The 22,914-nt window shown below is 42.6% G+C and overlaps 1 protein-coding gene across 1 annotated transcript in view; it reads left to right on the top strand.

Moving 5' to 3' along the window:
- The window catches only part of CCBE1 (collagen and calcium binding EGF domains 1), a 266,022-nt gene that overhangs the window by 205,461 nt on the left and 37,647 nt on the right, over positions 1-22,914 (top strand). The window contains exon 3 of the mRNA XM_038744031.1: positions 19,048-19,100. Coding sequence (XP_038599959.1) covers positions 19,048-19,100 — 53 coding nt within the window. The remainder of the gene's footprint in view (positions 1-19,047; positions 19,101-22,914) is intronic.

The raw sequence follows: 22,914 nt of genomic DNA on the forward strand, positions 1-22,914 counted from the left end.
GTAGATACAAGTTAATCACATTGGACACAGTCCCAGTCTCATATGGGGTTCACAGCCTAAGCAGCGGGGAGAGCAGGTATTGAGTGTCTATTTTACAGTCGGAGAAACTGAGGCACAAAGATGTTAAGTGACTTGCCCAAGGTCACACTGCAAGCAATTGTCAGAGCCAGGATTAGGCCCCTGGTCCTCTGACTCCCAAGCCTGTGCCCTTTCCACTAAGCCAAGCTGCTTCTAGGGATGCAAGGCTTTCTTAAAAGGGCATCCCCAAGTCTGAGCCTGAGAGTACACATGATTGTAGCATCACTGCCAAATAAATGTTACTTCTAAAGCTTAGAGTCCTCCACTGGAGATATCAGTCTTTTGGTAGTTTTTATCACTGTTTATGTTTGGTGACCAGTGATATCCCCCTTCATATCTGAAGACCACCCACTCTCTCCAACTTCATAGCCTTATTAAAATCTTATCTCCTCCAGTAGGCCTTCCCAACTAAGCCCTTATTTCCCCTATTCCCTCTCTCTACTGTCACCTATGTACTTGGATTTATCCCTTTAAACACTTGCTATTCACCCCACCCTCAGCCCCATTGCACTTATGTACATATCTGTAAATTATCTTAATGTCTGTCTCCCACCCTAGACTCAAAGCTCCTTGAGGGCAAAGAACACCTTTACTGTTTCTCTTGTACTCTTCTAAGTGCTTAGTACAGTGCTCTGCACATGGCCTAATGGATAGAGAACGGACCTGAGAGAAGGACCTTGTGTCTAATATCGGCTCTACCACTTGACTGCTGTGTGACTTTGGGCAAATCACTTCACTTCTCTCAGTTACTACAAAATGGCAGTTGAGACTGTGAGCCCCATATTGGACAGGGACTGTGTCAGAACTGATTATCTTGTATCCACCTCTGCTCGTAGTACAGTGCCTGGCACATAGTAAATGCTAAACAAATACTATTAGTACTAGTAGTAGTAATAATAATATAATAATAATAATAATAATAAATACCACTAATTGACTGAAGGACATGGAGGCCAAGGGCGAATCATCATGCCATCACTGGGGATGACAGTCTCCTTGATCGTTTCACGCAGCTCTTTGCAGATGAATTGATAAATCTTCTATTGCTATCATCATATGAAACCAGAACTATGATGCACCCCAGAGCACTCTCTTGACTCGTCCCAAGCTAACCTTCTCACTGTACTCTGCACTCAGCTCTGTGCTCCAAGATCCCTTCTGCAACCCATTGTTCATGCCCTTCTTCCTATCGGGAATCTCCATCTCCCTTCAAACCCACCAGACCATAACCCTCCTGAAAACCCACCTCTTCCTGTCTGCCTGCCTGCCCCTTTAGATTGTAAACTACTTCAGAGCAGGAGCCATATCATTTACTTTCATTTTACTCTCCCAACTGCCTAATACAGTGTTCATTGATTGATTGATAAATATGATTGATGGTTGCAAACTTCCTGTGAGGGTGATAGTTGAGGACCTCAGTATGGAAACCTCAAGACCAAAAACCTGTTTTCAGGAAATGGTAATAGTGAGTGATTTGTGCAGCACTACTGCAGTTAGTAAGGAGGGGTTCAGTGTACACTACTGGAGGAGTGAATGAATATACAGGAGGTCCAGAGTTTTGCCCATAGAAATTCCATACATTGGTAAAGAACTACATAAAAAGTACAGAAAGATTAGATACTGTGGTAACAAAAACTGAGTATACACTTTGATTACATTAACCATGGTATTAGTCCTTTTAAGGGAATTCTTACTAGCCATGCATCACCAGAGAAATATTGATTCACAGAAATACTGAAGATAAGAAGCCCACCTTTTTTTTAATGGTATTTGTTAAGCACTTGCTATGTGTCAGGCACTGCATTAAGTGCTGGGGTAGATAATAGCTTGGACACAGTCCATGTCCCACATGGGACTCACAGTCTTAATTCCCATATTACGATGAGGAAACCAAGGCACAGAGAAATGAAGGGACTTGACCAAGGTCTCACAGTAGACAAGTGGTGGATCTGGGATTAGAAACCAGATCCATACTCCATCCACTAGGCCACTTTGGCAGACTAACCTAGCCCAGCCCTGTTTTGAATTGGTGTGTTCAGTCAAAGTTTTTGAATTGTTGCTAAGTAACATGCAATGGTACCTGAGTTGACATAATTGATGTTGGTGTTGCAAATGGATAGAAAAGCTTGACATCTCATAACAAACATTTCCACCATTCAGCCTTTATACTGCATAAATACTGCCCAAGACAGAAGTTAGGACACCAGTCAGAAATCGACTTAACATTAGACTTGAGAGAGAAGGAAGGGGAATGTGGGGGCTGTTATCCATATCCAGAATTTATCATGGGCTAGTAGGAAGTCTAGGGAATCAGGTTACTGCATTCTAACCCTGACTCTTTCATGAACATACTATGTAACAATGGGCAAATCACTGAACAAATTGTTGTGCCTCAGATTTCCCATCAGTTAACTGAGTTCTTGGCCAACTCAGGGTTGTTGTGAGTACAGAATGAAAACATTGTTATGAAAGTACTTTGGAAAATAAAACTACTCTGTAAATTCTAAGAATCATATACAGTAAAAATGAGCAGCCAAAGGAAATGTTCATGAATTATGCTTAAGTTATTTGATATTTATCTCCTCACCCTGGGCTTCAAGGCTCTCCATCCCTCACCCCCTCCTACCTCACCTCCCTTCTCTCCTTCTACAGCCCAGTCCGCACCCTCCGCTCCTCCACCGCTGATCTCCTCACCGTACCTCACTCTCGCCTGTCCCGCCATCGACCCCCGGCCCATGTCATCCCCCGCACCTGGAATGCCCTCCCTCTGCCCATCCGCCAAGCTAGCTCTCTTCCTCCCTTCAAGGCCCTGCTGAGAGCTCACCTCCTCCAGGAGGCCTTCCCAGACTGAGCCCCTTCCTTCCTCTCCCCCTCGTCCCCCTCTCCATCGCCCCCATCTTACCTCCTTCCCTTCCCCACAGCACATGTATATATGTATATATGTTTGTACATATTTTTTTAATCTATTTATTTATTTATTTTATTTGTACATATCTATTCTATTTATTTTATTTTGTTAGTATGTTTGGTTTTGTTCTCTGTCTCCCCCTTTTAGACTGTGAGCCCACTGTTGGGTAGGGACTGTCTCTATATGTTGCCAATTTGGACTTCCCAAGTGCTTAATACAGTGCTCTGCACATAGTAAGCGCTCAATAAATACGATTGATGATGATGATGATATTTATGAAAATCATCCCAACAGCACCACTGCAGTGTGTTAAAACTAATCTAGATAGTTGGCAAAGGAAGAGAAAATTCCCAGTGCCTAGTACAGTTCCTGGCACTTAGAAAACGCTTAACAGATACCAAAAAAAAACCCCAAAAAACTTTAGAGTAAATTGGGCAAAGTAGTAGGAAAGAGACCTATCACTTGAGAGAACTGTGGTGTTGTCTACATTGAACACAGACAGGTGACTAAATTGATCACAAACTTATTTCTGAAAAGGTTAATTGTAATTTACCTCTCCATGTTAGTTCAGTACTCTGCACACAGTAGGTAATCAATAAATACCAATAATTGAGTGATTGATTGATGTTATTTTTCTGAATTGTTTTCATTCTAACAGGAAAGTTAGAAAAAAGTCCTATGGTAGAAATGCTTCAAGCTTTCAGTTGATCTGGTATTTAAATATGGGAAACTCCGCAAGTTTTCCTTTGGTCAACTATCATGACGTCACTGTTGTGCCATCACTAACTAGAAATGATATCCTCATCATCTGGGGGGAAAAGTAACTATTATATTAAAATATTTTGATTAATCAACTGCCTTAGAGATTATTGTTTTGCCAAATTCAGAGTTTCCAGGGTTGTAATTGGCTTAAAAAATGCAAGTAGTTCCCAGGCTGAATTATTTACAATGATGGTAGCAATATGTCTAATGCAATAAGTGGGGTATATTTTCTATATTTTAACTCAATTCTGTCAAAATCTATTTCTCCCATGACACATTTATATATTTTGGATAAAATTCTGTTGGAGAATTAGGGGATGTTCTTGTCATAACACACATCTGCCTGGATAGAATATGATACTGTATTGGAAGAAATGGGTCATTGGTCACTGCAGGTGATTAACAGCACAGGATTCCTTAATGTAGGTGTCCTCAAGATCAGGCGTCTTCAAGGCGTCTTCAAGATATCCTTGAGATATCAGGGAACTGACTACTGTATAAAAATGCCTTCAATGACTTTCAAAAAGAAATAATGTTGAAAAATTGCATGAAAGTGAAGAAGCATTTTCAATTCCCTATTTTATTTCTGATCTGGACAGAGATTGGAGTACGTGGGCTGTTGAACTGGGAATTGTAATGTCCTGGGAAACACCTTCACTCAGCTTAATGAAAAACTTTTGTTTTATACTCCGGTGGAAATCCCACTGTTTATTTTTCCTCCAGGAAAACTTGATCCCCAAAGATTTTTTGATAACTTTTCATGTTTAAACAATAATGAAAATAAAGAGGAGGGTTTCATCCCCTTAGAAATTTGAATTTAAGCAAAAGAACATTTAAATCACCTCTAACCCTAAGAACCAGGGTTGACTGTGAATGACCTTACATTCCTGGCTACTGCAATAATGAGAGCATAATTTAATGTGCCTGGTCTTCTAATAACAAAATCCCACAAATCCAGATACCCCAATTTAGATGACAAGAAATATAGGCATAAACAATTGACTTGCTCAAGAAACATATAAAATCCAAAACAACCTAGAAGGGAATCAAGGACTCCTGACTACTCTCTAGGATTTTGATTTACCTTGTTTTCAGGGTAAAATATTTTGTCAGCCATTCAAGGATATTTACCACTGAACTTGTTCAGATCTGTCAGCATTTTTGGATCATTCTGACAATCCGGAGAGTATTTAATGGTAAGGGAAAACCATTTGGTCCGTTGAGTTTGCTTGGGTGGAAAGAGGCCCGGGCCTTGTCAAAACAGATAGCCCTTAATCTCATGGACATTGTAAAGACATGGTGCAAGGGATTAAGAAGGTTTAATAAGAGAAACTGAAACTACCCCTATGTATAAGTGCAGGCTGCTGTGCAGGTAATAAATTATCCTCGTCCCAGGTTGACTTGGGACTTAGTGACCTAGCATTCCTGTTGTCCTCTCCTTTCAAGATGTTTAACCTGTTTGGTCATTTTAAGTGACTATGTTGGGTTATTTTTAACACAACTGCTCTGTAAATCTTTCCCTGTACAACCCATTCAGACCAAAGAACAAGCCTCCACTGACGTTTTTACATGCTAAGTAGGACCATGGTAGGTAGTACAGTGCTCGGTATACTGCAAGCACTAACTAAATACCACTGATTGATTAATGGTGTCTGCTGAGCACCTATTGAATGTGATGTACTGTATTCACTGCTTTAGAAACTACATTAGAGGCAATAGGTACTTTCCCTACTCCCCAGTAGCTTACAATGTACTGGCCTTGGGTAGGGAGTGAGAGAGTGAGCTAAATGGCAGAAAGCGGTGGATTGCCCTTCATCCTGAAAACACACACACACACACACACACACACACACACACACACTTGCGAGACTATCCCAGTCTCAGCAGTAGTAGTAATAATAATAATGATGGCATTTTTTAAGTGCTAACCATGTGCAAAGCACTGTTCTAAGCACAGGGGAGGTTACAAGGTGATCGGGTTGTTCCACGGGGGGCTCACAGTTTTAATCCCCATTTTACAGATGAGGTAACTGAGGCACAGAGAAGTTAAGTGACTTCCCCAAAGTCACACAGCTGACAATCGGCAAAGTCAGGATTTGAGCCCATGACCCCTGATTCCAAAGCCCGTGCTCTTTCCACTGAGCCACGAGAAACAGTAGCATTCATTATGCACCCATTGGGTGCAGTGCACTGGACTATGTGGTTGAAAAATACAAAAACAAGCAAGTGGACACATTTCCTGCCCACAAAGGAGCATAAAATGGGGGCAACAAATACCAAAGTATTTACAAAATGAAATAAAGGTAATACATAATTGAATCTAAAATTGAACAAATTCAGTTACATGAGCAATGAACATGAATATAAGTGCATAAGTGCTAGTGGCAGCTGATAATAATAATAATAATAACGATGGTATTTGTTAAGCGCTTACTATGTGCAAAGCACTGTCCTTAAGTGCTGGGGAGGTTACAAGGTGATCAGCTTGTCCCACAGGGGGCTGACAGTTTTAATCCCCATTTTACAGATGAGGTAACTGAGGCACAGAGAAGTTAAGTGACTTGCCCAAAGTCACACAGCTGACAGCTGGCGGAGCTGGGATTGGAGCCCATGACCTCTGACTCCAAAGCCCATGCTCTTTCCACTGAGCCACGCTCCTTCTCCTGATGGATTTCTACTATTTGAAATGCTGGGAATTAATGGAGGAAGACATTTTGGAAGAGGTGGACTTGCAGGAAGGCTATGAATATTGGGAAAGCTGCTGTCTGTTGGATTTGGGACACTCAGATTTGCATGGTAGAAGTAGATTTGCATAGAGAAAGTAGTATAGCCTAGTACATAGAACACGGGTCTAGGAGTCAGCAGGACCTGGGTTCTAATCCAGCCTTTACCACTGTTTGCTGTGTGACCTTGGGCAAATTCTGTGTCTCAGTTACCTGGGTGTCAGAAAGTCATGGTTCTAATTCCGGCCACGTGTCTGCTGTGTGACCTTGGGCAAGTCATTTCACTTCTCTGAGCCTCAGTTACCTCGTCTGTTAAATGGGGATTGAGACTGAACCCCACATGGGATAGCGACTGTGTCCATCCCGATTTGCTTGTATCCACCCCAGTGCTTAGTACAGTGCCTGGCACATAGCTAAGCACTTAACAAATACCATCATTATCATTTTTTTCCAGTGCTTAGAACAGTGCTTGGAACATAGTAAATGCTTAACAAACACCAAAATTATTATTATTAACAAATATCATTAAAAAGTTTGTGGAGAAAAATATTTTATCCCTTGTTTCTCCATTGTGTTAAAAACAATATTATAAAAAAAACAACAAGAAGAAATGGAAATTGTTTTTACAGAGAAAGAACCCAACCTGAGGACTCTGGAATGAGGAGGCACTAATCATTTGTTTCTCCTGGGCCCCCCAGTGGGTCATTCCCACACCCCATTTTTTAACCCTCAAAATTGAGCCATTGAATCAAAGAATGAGTTTTCAGATAAAAAGGACTCAGGCTTTTCTACAATATGGAGCTGATGGTAGATTCATTCATGCATTCAATTGTATTTATTGAGTGCTTACTGTGTGCAGAGCACTGTACTAAGCGCTTGGGAAGTACAAGTTGGCAACGTAAAAAGACGGTCCCTACCCAACAACGGGCTCACAGTCTAGAAGGGGGAGACAGGCAACAAAATAAAACAACATGTGGACAGGTGTCAAGTCATCAGAATAAATAGAAGTAAAGCTAAATGCACATCATTAACAAAATAAATAGAATAGTAAATATGTACAAGTAAAATGAATGGAGTAATAAATCTGTACAAATATATATACAGGTGCTGTGGGGAGGGGAAGGAGGTAGGGCAGGGGGGTGGGGAGGGGGAGAGGAAAGAGGGGGCTCAGTCTGGGAAGGCCTCCTGGAGGAGGTGAGCTCTCAGTAGGGCTTTGAAGGGAGGAAGAGAGCTAGCTTGGCAGATGTGCATTCCAGGCCAGGGGAATGACGTGGGCTGTAGGACTGTAGGCTGTAGTGTAGGATGGCGGGACAGGCGAGAATGAGGCACAGTGAGGAGGTTAGTGGCAGAGGAGTGGAGGGTGTGGGCTGGGCTGTAGAAGGAAAGAAGGGACATGAGGTCGGAGAGGGCAACGTGATGGAGAGCCTTGAAGCCGAGAGTGAGGAGTTTTTGCCTGATGCATAGGTTGACTGGTAGCCACTGGAGATTTTTGAGGAGGGGAGTAACATACCCAGAGAATTTCTGCACAAAGATGATCCAGGCAGCAGCATGAAGTATAGACTTAAGTGGGGAGAGACAGGAGGATGGGAGATCAGAGAGAAGGCTGATGCTGTAATCCAGTCGGGATAGGATGAGAGATTGAACCAGCAGGGTAGCAGTTTGGATGGAGAGGAAAGGGCAGATCTTGGCGATGTTGCGGAGGTGAGACCGGCAGGTATACCAATGGATTGGATGTGAGGGGTGAACAAGAGAGCAGAGGCGAGGATGACACCAAGGTTGCGGGCTTGTGAGATGGGAAGGAGTAGATCATTGGTAAGAACAAAAGCCTGTAAAACCATTCATTCCTTAGCATTCATACATCCTCTAAATGCCCTCTTTTTTCCGGCTTTGAATGTTTTTCATGAATTTACTTCCAATTCTAGATTACATTTTAGTGATGTCCATGGCACCAAATGACAGTATTGTAGCTATCAATAGCTGGGGCTAGTATCTTTCCTTGAGATTGAATCTCTGAGTTCTGAATAGGGTCCAAGGTAGGGATGAAGAGGAAGTAGAGATCTGGGGAAATGGATTTCCATGCTAGTTCCTTGTAATCCATTTTCAGAAATACTCTCTAAGGCAACACAGTACTGGACCCCAGAGAGAGCACAGGAGGCAGTATATAGAGTAAGTTTCAAAAGCAGCTATTAAAGAGTTTGCTGCAGTGTAGGGCAACTCAGAGATGAAGAAAGGTATATCATCAATGGTATTTATTGAGAATTTTTACTATGTGCAAAGCACTGTATTTAGCACTTGAACGAGTTCAATAAAACAGAATTGTTAAGCATGTTCCCTTCAGACCTAAATAGGTAATATTTTTAAAATTTGGCCATATAGAAATAAAAACTTCAGTGGAAAATTCCCCAAGTCATTCAGCCATTATAGCAGGGACTCTAAATCCTGCCCATTTATTTAGCTGCTCAGAGAAACACAGCACAAACCCACCCCGCACATTTTTTATGGTATTTAAGTGCTTACTATTTGATTTAAGCACTGGGGTAGATACAAGTCAATCATTCAATGCATCTGAGATAATTTTTTCAACCATTACGTTCAGCCCAGGAGAGTGATATCGGTGAAGACATGCCTATCCTCTAGAATGAGACTCTCGAAGCTATTAGAAGTAGTAACAAAGGTTGCTCCAAAAAGCCCAGAGCATCAGAAGATCTACATTTAATTTCTGTGAACATCTCTGATGTTCTGTTGGTATGGACTCACATAAGTGACTGGGGAACCAATAATATCTGCTTCATGGCTGTGCTTGGAAAAACCAATTTGGCTGCTCATAAGAAGAGGTGGAATTTTTCAATAGCATGAAACAGTTTCACTTCTTTTCTTGCTGCCATAGTAATCTTTGAGCAGTAGTGAGTACCCAGGCCAGACCTGTGGCTGGGGAGCGCTCCTTGTCTCCTGTTCAGCTATTTCTCTCTTCAAGTCAAACGCGATCGGATTAGGTGGTTGGTACTTGTCACAGACTAACATCCTAATGAATTTCCTCCCCTATCTCACTTACAAATCCCTGCACAAAGTTGCAGTAATACCCTCTGCAGTTGTAGCTCTGTGACATCTGCTTATTACAGTGAGCCCACTGTTGGGTAGGGACTGTCTCTATATGTTGCCAACTTGTACTTCCCAAGCGCTTAGTACAGTGCTCTGCACACAGTAAGCGCTCAATAAATACGATTGATTGATTGATTGATTACGGTAGCTTCTGTCCCAAACAAACCATTTTTCTTCCCATTTTCAGGTGGTCAGGAAAACTTTTAAAGGGCATACCGGCAACAGTTTTAAGGAAGAAGCAGCCTGGCCTAGTGGAAAGAGTATGGAGTCAGAGGACCTGGGTTCTATTCCCGGCTCTTACAAATGCTTGCTGTGTGATGTTGGGCAAGTCACTTCACTTCTCCATGCCTCGGTTCTCCTGTTGGCTCTCCCATTCATACTGTGAGCCCCATGCGGGACAGGGACTGTATCTAACCTAAATCATTTAAATCTACCCCAGCATTTAGAACAGTGTTTGGCACATAGTAGGCACTTAACACATACCATTAAAAAAAAAATAGGACTTCAACCCACATCTCTAAACAGCTTCTGTAGAATCAAGTTCAAGCAGCATATCAGGACTCTTTTTGGATCCTCAGCCCAGTAGCTGGATAATGGAATCTGGCTGCTGTTAAAACCACCTTCCCTGCCCTCTCTTCCCCTCCCCGCAAACAAGAAGTCTGCATTCAGATTTTAAATATCAGTGATTAACTGCTCTGTCCTGTGGTTGATGTTAATGCCGTTGTTGTTACGCCTCTGCTATTGTAAATCAACAGTGGAATGTAACAGCCTGGGCTGAAATCAATTTCACATTTTATGGCTCCTTTGAGATTTCAATGCCAGTTTAAGTGAAGAAACAAAATTGCTGAAAAAGACACTAATATTACATTTTTAAACTCAAAATTCGGAATCTAGATGTGTGATTAGGCTGCTTTTAAAAATACAAAGGAATAATATATCATGGTGTAGCTTAGTCCCAGAGCTGGAAGCAACTGCCTGGAGATGGGGCAGAAACAACCAGATTTCCCACATTTGATGAAATACACAAATTTATTATGCTGGAGGAAATATTAATGTCCTTGCTTGCTTTCAACCAGTCCAGGATGGAGATATGCCTATCCCGTTCCTAAAGCTACCCAGGGAAGGAGTCTCCCATGGAAGTCTGTTCAGGTATTTGGCAATCCTCTTTATCAGAGGTTCTGAATATCAAACAGAAATCACCACTCTGGTTGAAGTTGACACTTATTTCCCCTTTGTTCCAGCCTCTGATGATACAGACCAGCTGGTTACCACCCTCCTTAAAATAAGCTGTCACCTAGCTGAAGACAGTGTCACCCTTCATCCTTCTTCCAGACCCAATCAGTCCAAATCCTTTAGCCTTTCCTCACAAATCCTGCTTTCCAGTTCCTCTGTTGCTCTTTCTGAACACTCTACAGTTTCCCAAAGACCGGTGTATGGCCCCAGCCTGGGCTCTCCACTCTAATAATGCTAATAATGGGAGGATTGTAAACATTGTAGAAGGATTGCCAATGAGTTCTTGAATGCCAGACTCTTTATTAATAAATCCCAGTGCTCTCATAACTTCTACTGAGCCCAACTCTTCCTTCCTCCTTCCTCAGAGGAGGACTTCATCTCCCAGACTAGAAGGGAAAAGGATCCCCTCATCCTGGATATGTTAGAGAAAAATAAATGGCCCCAGCGTCGTCTAGTGGAAAAAACATGCATCTGGGAGTCAGAGGACCTGGATTCCAGGCCTGCTGCTGACCTACTCTGTGACCTCAGACAAGTCACTTAACCTTCTTAACCCTCAGTTCCTTCAACTGTTAAATGGGGACAATAATACCTGCCCCTCCACACCTCACAAGGTTGTTGAGGACAAAAGGAAATATACATTTTTCTTTGGAAAAATAAAAAAATTCAACCATGCCAAGTTATTACTATTTTCTGCAATACTCTGGGGGTGTGTGTGGAAAGAAATGGCGGTAGCTGCACAATATTCTTATCGTATGTATTGGTGTTTGTTCTGGTCTCAATTAAGCACTTTCTATAGGCAAAGCACTACGCTAAATAAAGATAACAGAGTGGACACAGTCCCTGTCCCACAGAAGGCTCCCTCTGTAAGCTTGTTGTGGGCAGGGACTGTGTCTGTTATGTTGTTATATTGTACTCTGCTAAGCAGTTAGTACAGTGCTCTGCACATAGTAAGTGCTCAATAAGTATGACTGACTCAGCAGTAATAAATAACTGTGGTATGTGTTACATGCTTACTGTGTGCCTAACAGCGTAGTAAGTGCTAAAGTAGATACGAGTTAATCAGATCACACACAGTTCCTGTCCCACATGGGTATCACAGCCTAAGTAAAAGGGAGGTCAGGTATTGAATCTCTGTTTTACAGATGAGGAAATTGAAGCCCAGGGAAGTTAAGTGAGTTGCCCAAGGTCACACAGCAGGCTAATGGCAAAACTGGGATTAGAACCCAGGCCCTCTGACTCCCAGGATTGTGCTCTTTCCACTAGGCCACACTGCTTCTCTCAGAAGCACTCCCCTATTAATCTGCTTCGACACTAATGCTGGGTGGGCTTAGGAGGATTAGCAAGGGGAGGAGGTGTAGAGAACACTTAGTATCAACTGAAGCAGGTGTTCTCCTTCTGCCTCCGCTTTCCATCTCCTAAGAGACCCAGGGGCCAGAGAAAGTACTACCTGGAGACTGTCTCTTGCTTCTCCTCTATCTGTGGATCATGCTTCCTTTACCTAAAGATCCATGAAGTCCCTGCCACCAAATGCTAGATATCTGGGGCTCAGCCCAATACTGGTTCCTTTCCCCCAGGTCCAAGGCCAGACTTGAGCTTGGGGGTACCCCAAAATAGGTCCTTGGGGGCACTCTTGCAATTGTGCATTTTGTTCCCAAGGATGCTGGGGGTTATAGTTTCAGCAGTCCCATGTAAAGGTATTCCCTAGCTGCTGAACCACTCACTAGATTGAAATTAATTGTGGAAGTCAGAGGGACTGGACTGCCTGGTCTTCCTGACCTAGACTGAGTTGGTGTTGGGTTGATCCAGTCTGACTGGCTTTGGGTAACAATAATAATAATGACAATAATAATAATAATAATAACAATAATAATAATAATAATAATAATGGCATTTATTAAGCACTTACTATGTGCAAAGCACTGTCCTAAACTGCTGGGGAGGTTACAGGGTGACCAGGTTGTCCCACGGGAGGCTCACAGTCTTAATCCCCATTTTACAGATGAGGTAACTGAGGCCCAGAGAAGTTAAGTGACTTGCCCAAAGTCACACAGCTGATGAGTGGTGGAGCCGGGATTTGAACCCATGACCTCTGACTCCAAAGCCCGGGCTCTTTCCACTGAGCCACGCTGCTTCTCTGGTGATCCATGGGCCTGACCCAGGTCTGGCCTGGACACATTTGCTGCCACATGGAATGCCTCCTCCTGACCAATGGAAACATTTTTCACCCTGTTACCATCTGTCTTTTTGAGAGCTCACTCCCCACCAAATAAGAGGAGAGTTGGTCTGACTGTTGCAGTCTCACACTCTTCTTGTGGGCCACTGTAGCCCCCAAGTCATTTTCTAATATTGTCCTCCTGCTTTGTATCTGGGTTGCTTCTTTTGGTGTGCTAATTTTACCTGATATTCATTTTTTTCTTATGGTGCAGAAGCAAGAAGTAGTGTGACCTAGTGGATAGAGTATGGGCCTGGTAGTAAGAAGGATCTGGGTTCTAATCCCAGCTGAGCCACTTGTCTGCTGTGTGACCTTGGACAAGTCACTTCATTTCTCTGTGCCTCAGTTCCCTCATCTGTAAAATGGGGATTAAAACTGTGAGCCCCATGTCTGGCAGGCACTGTGTCCAACCTGATTGGCTTGTATCTGCGCCAGTGCTTAATACAGTGCCTGGCACATAGTAAGCACTTAAAAAATATCTTTAAAAAAAGGGTGCAATGGACTTTCTCCATCCTTCTCCCTTCTGATGGAGGCAGCAGGATGCAGGCTGTGGTACAGTCCTAACTTCCTCCTCCTCTCCCCATGGCCAAACGAATAACTAACTCTCAGGTAACCATTCACCTAGAGGTGTGGGAACCCCAAGGGGGCAAGGACTGTCCAGAATGTTGCCAAGAAAGGTTAGAATTCAGCTACAGCAAAGGCAGCAATGGGTCTTGTGTGAATCCCACACTGCATTGCCCTAGCCAGAAGGGTAAGGGGATTTATTTGAAAGCCAAACCTCCACGTAGAAAACATTTGAGGAGAGGGAAGAGAAAAATTCTAGAATCATCCAATCCATGACCATACCTTCTTCTCTCTTGCCTCTCATTCTTGTTCACACTCCCTTCCCCACCCTGCTGGAGTTCCTTCTCCCTCCTTACCCTGTTGGAGCTCCCTCACCCTTCATAGATGCACTGTGGTATAGTGGATAGAGCATGGGCCTGGGAGTAAGAAGGACCTGGGTTCTAATCCCAGTTCTGCCCCTTGTCTGCTGTGTGACTTTGGGCAAGTAACTACACTTCTCTGTGCTTCAGTTATCTCATCTGTAAAATGGGGGTTGAGACTGTGAGCCCCACGTGGGACAGGGACTGTGTCCACCTCGATTTGCTTGTATCCACCCCAGCACTTAGTACAGTAAGCGCTTAACAAAAAAATCATTAAAACACTAGATTTTGGCCTTCCCCAACTTCAAAGCCCTCCCGGTATCCCACCTCCTCCAGGAAGCATTCTCACTCAGCCCAGAAGGATGTGAGACCTGAATCCTCCATCTCTAAAGTGTTTATCTTTCAAAGGGCCCAAATTTTGTAGGTACTTTTTCTCTGAGGAAGACGAAATAGAATTTTCATCTAGCAAAGTTTAATAAACTGAAGAAATACTCAGAGGAAAACTTGTTTCATCCATTTCCAAAGTCTATTAGAAAATGTTCCCCAGGTTGTGCTCAAGCCCGGCTTTTCGGTAAGGAGCTTTACGTTTTCCATTAGCCATCATTGACTGGTGTTTTAATTTCCCAGCCAAGAAATTGTTAAATAGCAGGTGTCACCATCTCCACAGAAACAAAGCTCAATGCTGTCCTTTGCTTTTCATAAGTTGAATGGTCATGAGCTTCCAGCACCAGCAAAGAGCACAGATATAATTAATAGAGAAGCAGCATGTCTCAATGGAAAGAGCACAGGCTTTGGAGTCAGAGGTCATGGGTTCAAATCCCAGCTCTGCCAACTGTCATCTGTGTGACTTTGGGCAAGTCACTTAACTTCTCTGTGTCTCAGTTACCTCATCTGTAAAATGGGGATTAAGACTGTGAGCCCCCCCGCCCCGGGACAACCTGATAACCTTGTAACTTCCCCAGCACTTAGAGCAGTGCTTTGTACATAGTAAGTGCTTAATAAATGCCATCATAAGATATAATTAATAGTCTTCTTAAATATTATGAATGTTGCCACTGTGAGGTCCTAAAAAGAAGACAGAAGGAAGAAAAAAATGGTCTGAAATGTCTTGTGTGGTTTGCTTCAAGGGTAAACAGGGTGTAGTGGAAGAACATATGTTTCTGATTCTCAAGTCTAAATCACATTTAAACATATGGTTCTATTTTCCTGTTTCTAGTTAAAATAGCATATCTAAGGTATGGGCCTTCAAGATGTTTGATAGCATGTTAAAAGTGCAGTCTACTCCTCTGTGATGGAAGCACTTAAATTTCAGAGGCTGCTGTCCTTTCCAAACATTCAAAGGAATTGGGATTATCAATGTGACATAACCAGAAATAACCTGCCATTTTCCTATTAAATTAGATTAAAATGGAGTGACTGAATATGTTTCAAAATGTGGTGGCATTCTGATAGAAGATATGGCTTTTATGGTTGGCTTGGGATGGCTTTGATATATATGGATTTGTGGTTTAAAAATTAATATTCTCAATGTTGTTTCATCTTAATTGTCCAAATGACTCTAACACAGTGATCAAAGGATTGTGGTTAATGACACAAATTCATCCCCTGAATGACCCATGGCTCAACATAATTTATCATTATCTTGCACATAAAACAACCCTCAATTGAAAATGAAGGTTTAAAATAAACAATATATTATTCCCAACTATGGCAAAATAAACCCTGGGTGCACATTTTATACAGTCTCCAAGATTATGTATAATATAAATTATGCTGAATGCAGTTTGAGATGACCAGAGAGAAATCTTTGCCTTGTTATGCAAACACTGGTGCTTGTTACTCCCACAGACATTGCCAGGGGGTTTTATCTTCAGGAGAAAGAAATCAAGAAGGAAGAAGTTCAAAGGTGTATTGAGGATGAGGCCATTCTTATGTCTTTTGGGGCCACATATTTTCCAAATGCAAATTTTTTTTAGGGGAATGAGAAAGAAGAGCCAATGGTGAAAACTTGAGATTTTTCCCTAGAGCCGATGACCTCTGACAGAGTGAGCCTCAGAACCCTGTTGGAAAATGATCAATTAAGCAAGCAGCAATATTTATTGAGCACTTACTGTAAGCAGAGCACTGTACTAAGTGCTTGGGAGAATACAGTATAATAATAATTATTATTATTATTATGGTATTTGTTAAGCGCTCACTATGTGCCAAGCACTGTTCTAAGTGCTGGGGTAGATACAAGGTAATCAGGTTGTCAAACGTGGGGCTCACAGTCTTAATCCCCATTTTGCAGATGAGGTAACTGAGGCACAGAGAAGTTAAGTGACTTGCCCAAAATCACATAGCTGAAAAGCGGCGAAGCCGGGATTAGAACCCACGACCTCTGTCTCCCAAGCTCGTGCTCTTTTCACTAAGCCACGCTGCTTCTCCTTAAAGTGATTTAAGTGGAAGTTTTGTTTGAGGTGGAGGGAAATGGGCAGCCCTTGGATGTTTTCTAAGGGCAGAGAGTAGTGTGCCAACCATTGTTTCGGGAAATGTGGCAGCAGCATACAGTATACATTGAAGAGGGGAGAGGCAGGAGGCTGAGAGATGGTGAGGAGGCTCATACACAGTATTCTAATTGTGTTTGGAGCTGGACCTAAGGCAGTGGCTGTGCGAGAGGAATGGAAGGGCTGATCCTGTAAATATTGTGGAGGGAAAACTGGCAGGATTTAGCAGTTGACTGGCTATGAGAACTAAAAATAATAATAATTATTATCGTACTTGTTAAGCATTTACTATGTGCCAAGCACTGTTCCAAGTGCTGGGGTAGACACAAGGCAATCAGGCTGTCCCACGTGGGGCTCACAGTCCCAATCCCCACTTTACAGTTAAGGCAACTGAAGCACAGAGAATCAATCAATCAATCAATCAATCGTATTTATTGAGTGCTTACTGTGTGCAGAGCACTGTACTAAGCGCTTGGGAAGTACAAGTTGGCAACATATAGAGATGGTCCCTACCCAATAGTGGGCTCACAGTCTAGAAGGGGGAGATAGAGAACAAAACAAAACATATTAATAAAATAAATAGAATAGACAGGTACAAGTAAAATAAATAAATAAATAGAATAATAAATACGTACAAACATATATACATATATACAGGTGCTGTGGAGAAGGGAAGGAAGTAAGGCAGGGGTGATGGAGAGGGGAAGGAGGGCGAGAGGAAGGAGGGGGCTCAGTCTGGGAAGGCCTCCTGGAGGAGGTGAGCTCTCAGTAGGGCCTTGAGAAGTTAATTGACTTGTCCAAAGTCACACAGCTAGTGTCTGTAGTCACAATTCCTGCTGTCAAGGATCTTACGGACTTGAGAGGGAGTCAGAAATGAAAATAAATTAAAATGTCGAAGTCATGGTGCCGAAGCAAGAAGTGTGTTGTCTTAGGAGAATTTTCCTTCTCCTTTGACATGAATGCAGGTGAGGCTTAAGAGGATTTGAGGGGAGTCGCATCAGTGCTTGTTTCCCTTGCATGGATTGACTCAGGCAATGCAAAATTTAGGCCTCCAGGAGGCCAAGGCTACCCTATTTGCACTTGGCAACAGAGGCTGCCCTGAGATAAATTAAGACCCTGCTGTGCCCTTCTCCATCCTCCATTTCCAGGGTTAACACCCAGATGCTTTTAGTGTTTCATCGACTGAAGGAAGACGTAAAAATGGAGAATCAGGTTCTCCCAGTGTATAATCCCTTAGAGGAAGTTATCCAGTTAAAGGCTGGTACAGCAGCTCAGACTTCTTGGGACAAGGCTCATTGCTATCTAATAGTAATAATAATAACAATTGTGATATTTGTTAAGCTCTCACTCTATGCAAGGCACTGTTCTAAATGCTGGGGTGGGCACAAGCAAGTTGGATTGGATACATGGGGTTCACAGTCTTAAATCCCTATTTTACAAATGAGGTAATTGAGGCACAGAGAAGTGAAGCGACTTGCCCATGTTCACACAGCAGACATGTGACAGAGCCAGGATTAGAACCCAGGCCAGTGCTCTATCCACTAGGCCACACTGCTTCTGCTTCATCTCACGGGGCCATGGTACCTTGGCATTCCAAGCCCAGGGAAAAGCTTACCTGTTGCTCCAGTTTCATTAATCAATCAATCAACTGTATTGGGAAGCAGCATGGCCTTGTGGTAAGAGCATGGGCCTGGTTCTAATCCCAGCCCCACCTCTTGTCTGCTGTATGACTTTGGGCAAGTCGTTTAACTTCTCTGTGCTTCAGTTTCCTCAACTTTAAATGGGGATTAAATCCTACTCCCTCTATTTAGACTGTGAACCCCATGTGGGGCAGAGAAAGTGTCCAAACTGATTTTCTTGTATCTATCCCAGCACTTAGTACAGTGCTTGTCACAGAGGAAAGTGCTTAACAAATACCATTGTCATGATGATGGCGATTATGATTTTTATTATTAATTAAGCACTTACTGTATGCGGAGTCAATGTGCAAAGCATGTTTTTTACTGAATACTCCCTGGGTGACCAGTCCAGATGTTGAGCGGAAGGTCAGTAGGGCAGTCAACAGGGCAAGGGATTAATGAACCAACACAAGCTCCTCCACCTGGGCCTCAGCCTCTCAGTTTTCCCCCTGGAGATCCCCAGAGAGTTTAAATGGTCACAGTGAGTGAGAAACCTGGGTGCTACAATGATGGGTGATCTGATCTAGAAATCATTTCTCAAGTAAAATTGGCTGGTAAATGATGGGGAAAGTGTGAACTGAAGAAATAAAAAGAATTAACAAAATGCTTCTTGGGGTTAACCGCTAGGATAACAAGAATTGACTTTTGCTAGTCTCCATTTTCTTTTGTGGCATTGACCTTAATTAATTTGATTTTTGATTTGCTTTATCTTTTGCAATCTTAGAAAATAAATTAAACAAGGGCATGAGCTGTAATTTCTGTGAAAATCTTACTATCCCCTACTGGGTTCTTTCTCTTTCCATTATTAAATCCCACCCATTAAGTGAGACTTTTGAGTGAATAGTTTATTTTTAATTATGTCTAGGTGACATTTAGAGAAGAATAGCCATTTTTCAAATGCCATAGGTCATCTACAAGTCACATCTTTTATTTTATTTTTCCAGGAAAAAATGCTGCAAGGGTTATAAATTTGTCTTTGGACAATGCATTCCAGAAGGTATGTAATTTTAAAATTCAAAGTGTAACTTCAAAACTTCAAAATTTGAATCAGTTCATTTCTGGTCATTTGTTAACAATTTTTTGACACTAAATCTATTATTCTGCTCCAGATTTGCTTGGGTCCACACACTACACAATGTACCTAAATGAAGGTTGTGTTGAATCATTTTGGCGTTTCAGAAGCTAAAAATCCATTTCTACCTAAATGTTAAGGTCGGGTAGATAGATTATCAGGTAATTGTGCCATGAACTAGAACAGAGAGGTGATTTCTGCCTGTTGGAAACGTGGCCTTCCTAGTAGAGGAGGTTGCTAGAAATAGCTGTGTGTATGCCCCCGCTCCCATCTCTGTTCCTTAGCATTACTTCTGGTTCCACTATATTCCCTGTTCCTGCCCCATTCCTGCTACCACTTCCCTCCCCAGGTATGGACTCTGCCTTTCTCCTGAGCCCCCCAAAAGGGATGTCAGAAAATATTGACTACAGTGGTTCGTGGCTAGTGCCAAAAGGGAAAGGGATTTCAATTTGCACTACCACCAAAATTCCTAATATTGTGCATAAGGAAATAAATTGAACAGAAGAAAAACACTGAGTCACAAGTGTGATTTTCTTATCTGGTTAATGTTTAAAGTTCCATTGGTGGGGAAAGCAGAGAAAAAAATTGGATTATTTAGCTAAATTAAATAGTGAAGGGAGCTTCCGGTTGTCTCTGTATCTAACCAAACCTCAGGATAATGATTGAGGCAGCAGAGAGGCCTGGAAGTCAGTATGGTTAAGGAAACAACAGATTTTAGGGGGCTTATTAGCCAGATTGCTTCCTGGCCCTTCCTATGACCCTATCTCTGTCCCACCCAGAATCTCTAAACACCATAGCCAAAGTTTACAGAATCATAAAATTGGAAAGGTGTTTGAAAGGCCATCTGATCTCTCCCCTTGCATCCAGGTAGGTGAGTGCTGAGCTATGCAGGACAAGTGGGTGTCTATTATTTTAGCTTTCTAGGGATGAAAATGACACAATATTTCCTAATGGCCTGTTCCAGTATTTTATAATCCAGACATTTAAGAAGTTCTTCCTTTATGGCTATCCAAATGCTCTCATTCCGCAATGTAAGCCCTTGATTACCTTCTGGAATTTCTTGTTCTTTTTCCTCCTCCTTCTCTTAGTTGTAATGACATTTACTGAGTGTTTACTATTTGTAAAACACTGTGCTAAGTGCTAGGGCAGAGACAAGACAATCCCTAGCCTACACAGAATTCACAATCTAAAACACAGATATTTTATTCCCATTTTACAAATGAGGAAACTGAGGCACAGAAAAGGTAAGTGACTTGCCCAAAGTCACCTAGCAGAAAAGTAGCAGAGCTAAAACTAGAACCCAGAATTCCTTGTGGTACTTAAGTGCCTTCTCTATGCCAAGCACTGTACTAAGTACAGGGGTAGAAATAAAATAATCAGATTGGACACAGTCCCTGTGCCACACAAAGCTCACAGCCTAAGTAGAAAAGAGTAGGATTTAATCCTTATTCATTCAATCGTACTTATTGAGTGCTTACTGTGTGCAGAGCACTGTACTAAGCACTTACATCCATTCTCAAACATGAGAATGGGATGTGGGAAAACATGACGATATTCACGCTATCTGTACTATGATACTTTATTTTAAGAGGGAATTGAGAACCAGAGAAATAGTGTCTTGCCCAAGATCACAAAGCAGACAAGTGGCAGAGCCAGAATTAAAACCCAGGACCTCTGACTCCTAAACTCCATGTTCTTTCCATTTAACCATGCTGCTTCCTGATTCCCAGTTCCATCATTTTATTATTTTCCCTTAGGCCATTCTGCCTCCTAATTAATTCCTTAATGAATTTCCCTATTCCTTAATATTGATGACTTAAAATCTTTACTTATTCTCCTCCTTGGGGTTTGCCTGAGTGGCAACTCCATTCAAGCAGCTACTCTCCAGTACCCACTGATCGGGCTGGTTTAATCCTGTGTGTTATTACTGGAGTTGAGATTCATTGCAAATGTTGAGTGAGGGCAGTAGGGTACAGTAAGTCTCTGGCTTATGTTTGTCTCCCCCATTGGTGTGTAAAATGCTTATGGGCAGGGAATGTGTCACTTGCTTAATGTGTACTTCCTCAGCATCCACTACAGTACACTGCACAAAGTGGGCACTCACCTACTACTACTACTAAAAATAATGATAATAACTGTGGCTTGTTAAACCCTTGTGATGTGCCAGGCACTATACTAAGTGCAGGGGTGTATGAAAGCAAATCAGGTTGGACACAGTCCCTGTCCCACATGGGGCTCCCAGTCTCAAACCCCATTTTATTGATGAGGTAACTGAGGCCCAGAGAAGTTAAGTGACCTGCCCAAGGTCACACAGCTGACAAGTGGCAAACTTGGGATTAGAACCCATGACCTTCTGACACATGACCAAGCCCATGTTTTATTCACTATGCCATGCTGCTTGTCTACTACTACCACCAGTATTACTGCCCAAGATGAGAACTTTTGACAAGTAAATGGTCAGTTCCAGAGGCCCCTTTCTCATTTTCCACTTATTCATCCAGGAATCAAAAAGCGAAAAGGTGCAGAACTCTGCTTATCCCGGTGGGTCATTTGCTTCAGAGGAATCTGCTCATCTGGGGAAGCAGCATGGCTCAGTGGAAAGAGCCCGGGCTTGGGAATCAGAGGTCATGGGTTCTAATGCCGCCTCCACCACTTGTCAGCTGTGTGACTTTGGACGAGTCACTTCACTTCTCTGGGCCTCAGTTACCTCATCTGTAAAATGGGGATTAGGACTGTGAGCTCCATGTGGGACAACCTGACCACCTTGTTTCCCCCAGTGCTTAGAACAGTGCTTCACACATAGTAAGTGCTTAACAAATACCCTCATCATCATCATCTGGGGCCATTCGTCCCCCTGCCTGTCTTCTGGGGCCCTGCCTGTGGATGTTGAGAGTGCACAGTGCTGGCTGATATTTACCAATGGAAGGAGTGATAATATTTCATTCAATCGTATCATATTTATTAGGCACTTACTATGTGCAAAGCACTATACTAAGCGCTGGGGAGAGTACAATGTAACAGTCAACATTACTTATTAAGTACTTACTGTGTGATAAGTGCTAGGAATAGAAATGCTTGTAGGAATGTTGGCAATCACTCCATCTCATTTGAAGGGACTGAGGCCCAGGAGACCGTGTGGTCATTTAAACTGAGAAGATTTCTAGCCCCTTGCATCTTTCAGGCTGCCCCTTCTCACCCCCCACTACATGAGGAGCAATGTGGTTTGGTGGAAAGAGCACGGACTTGGGAGCCAGATGACGTGGCTCAGTGGAAAGAGCACAGGCTTGGGAGTCAGAGGTCATGGGTTCTAATCCCAGCTCCACCACTTCTCAGCTGTGTGACTTTGGGCAAGTCACTTAACTTCTCTGTGCCTCAGTTCCCTCATCTGTAAAATGGGGATTAAGACTGTGAGCCCCACGTGGGACAAACTGATTGCGTTGTATCCCACCCAGCCCTTAGAACAGTGCTTGGCACATAGTAAGCACTTAACAAATGCCATCATTATTATTATTATTATTATTCTAATCCCAGCTCTGCCGTGTGCCTGCTGTGGGACCTTGAGCAAGGCACCTAACTTCTCCGTGACTCATTTACCTCATCTGTAAAATGGGGATTCAGTACCTGTTCTCCATCCTACATATATATACTGTGAGCTCTGTGTGAGACAGGGACTGTACCTGACCCAATCATCCTGTACCTGCCTTAGCGCTTAGAATAGTGCTGACACATAGTGAGAACT

This window comes from Tachyglossus aculeatus, chromosome 3 (assembly GCF_015852505.1).
Source record: "Tachyglossus aculeatus isolate mTacAcu1 chromosome 3, mTacAcu1.pri, whole genome shotgun sequence".
NCBI lineage: Eukaryota > Metazoa > Chordata > Mammalia > Monotremata > Tachyglossidae > Tachyglossus > Tachyglossus aculeatus.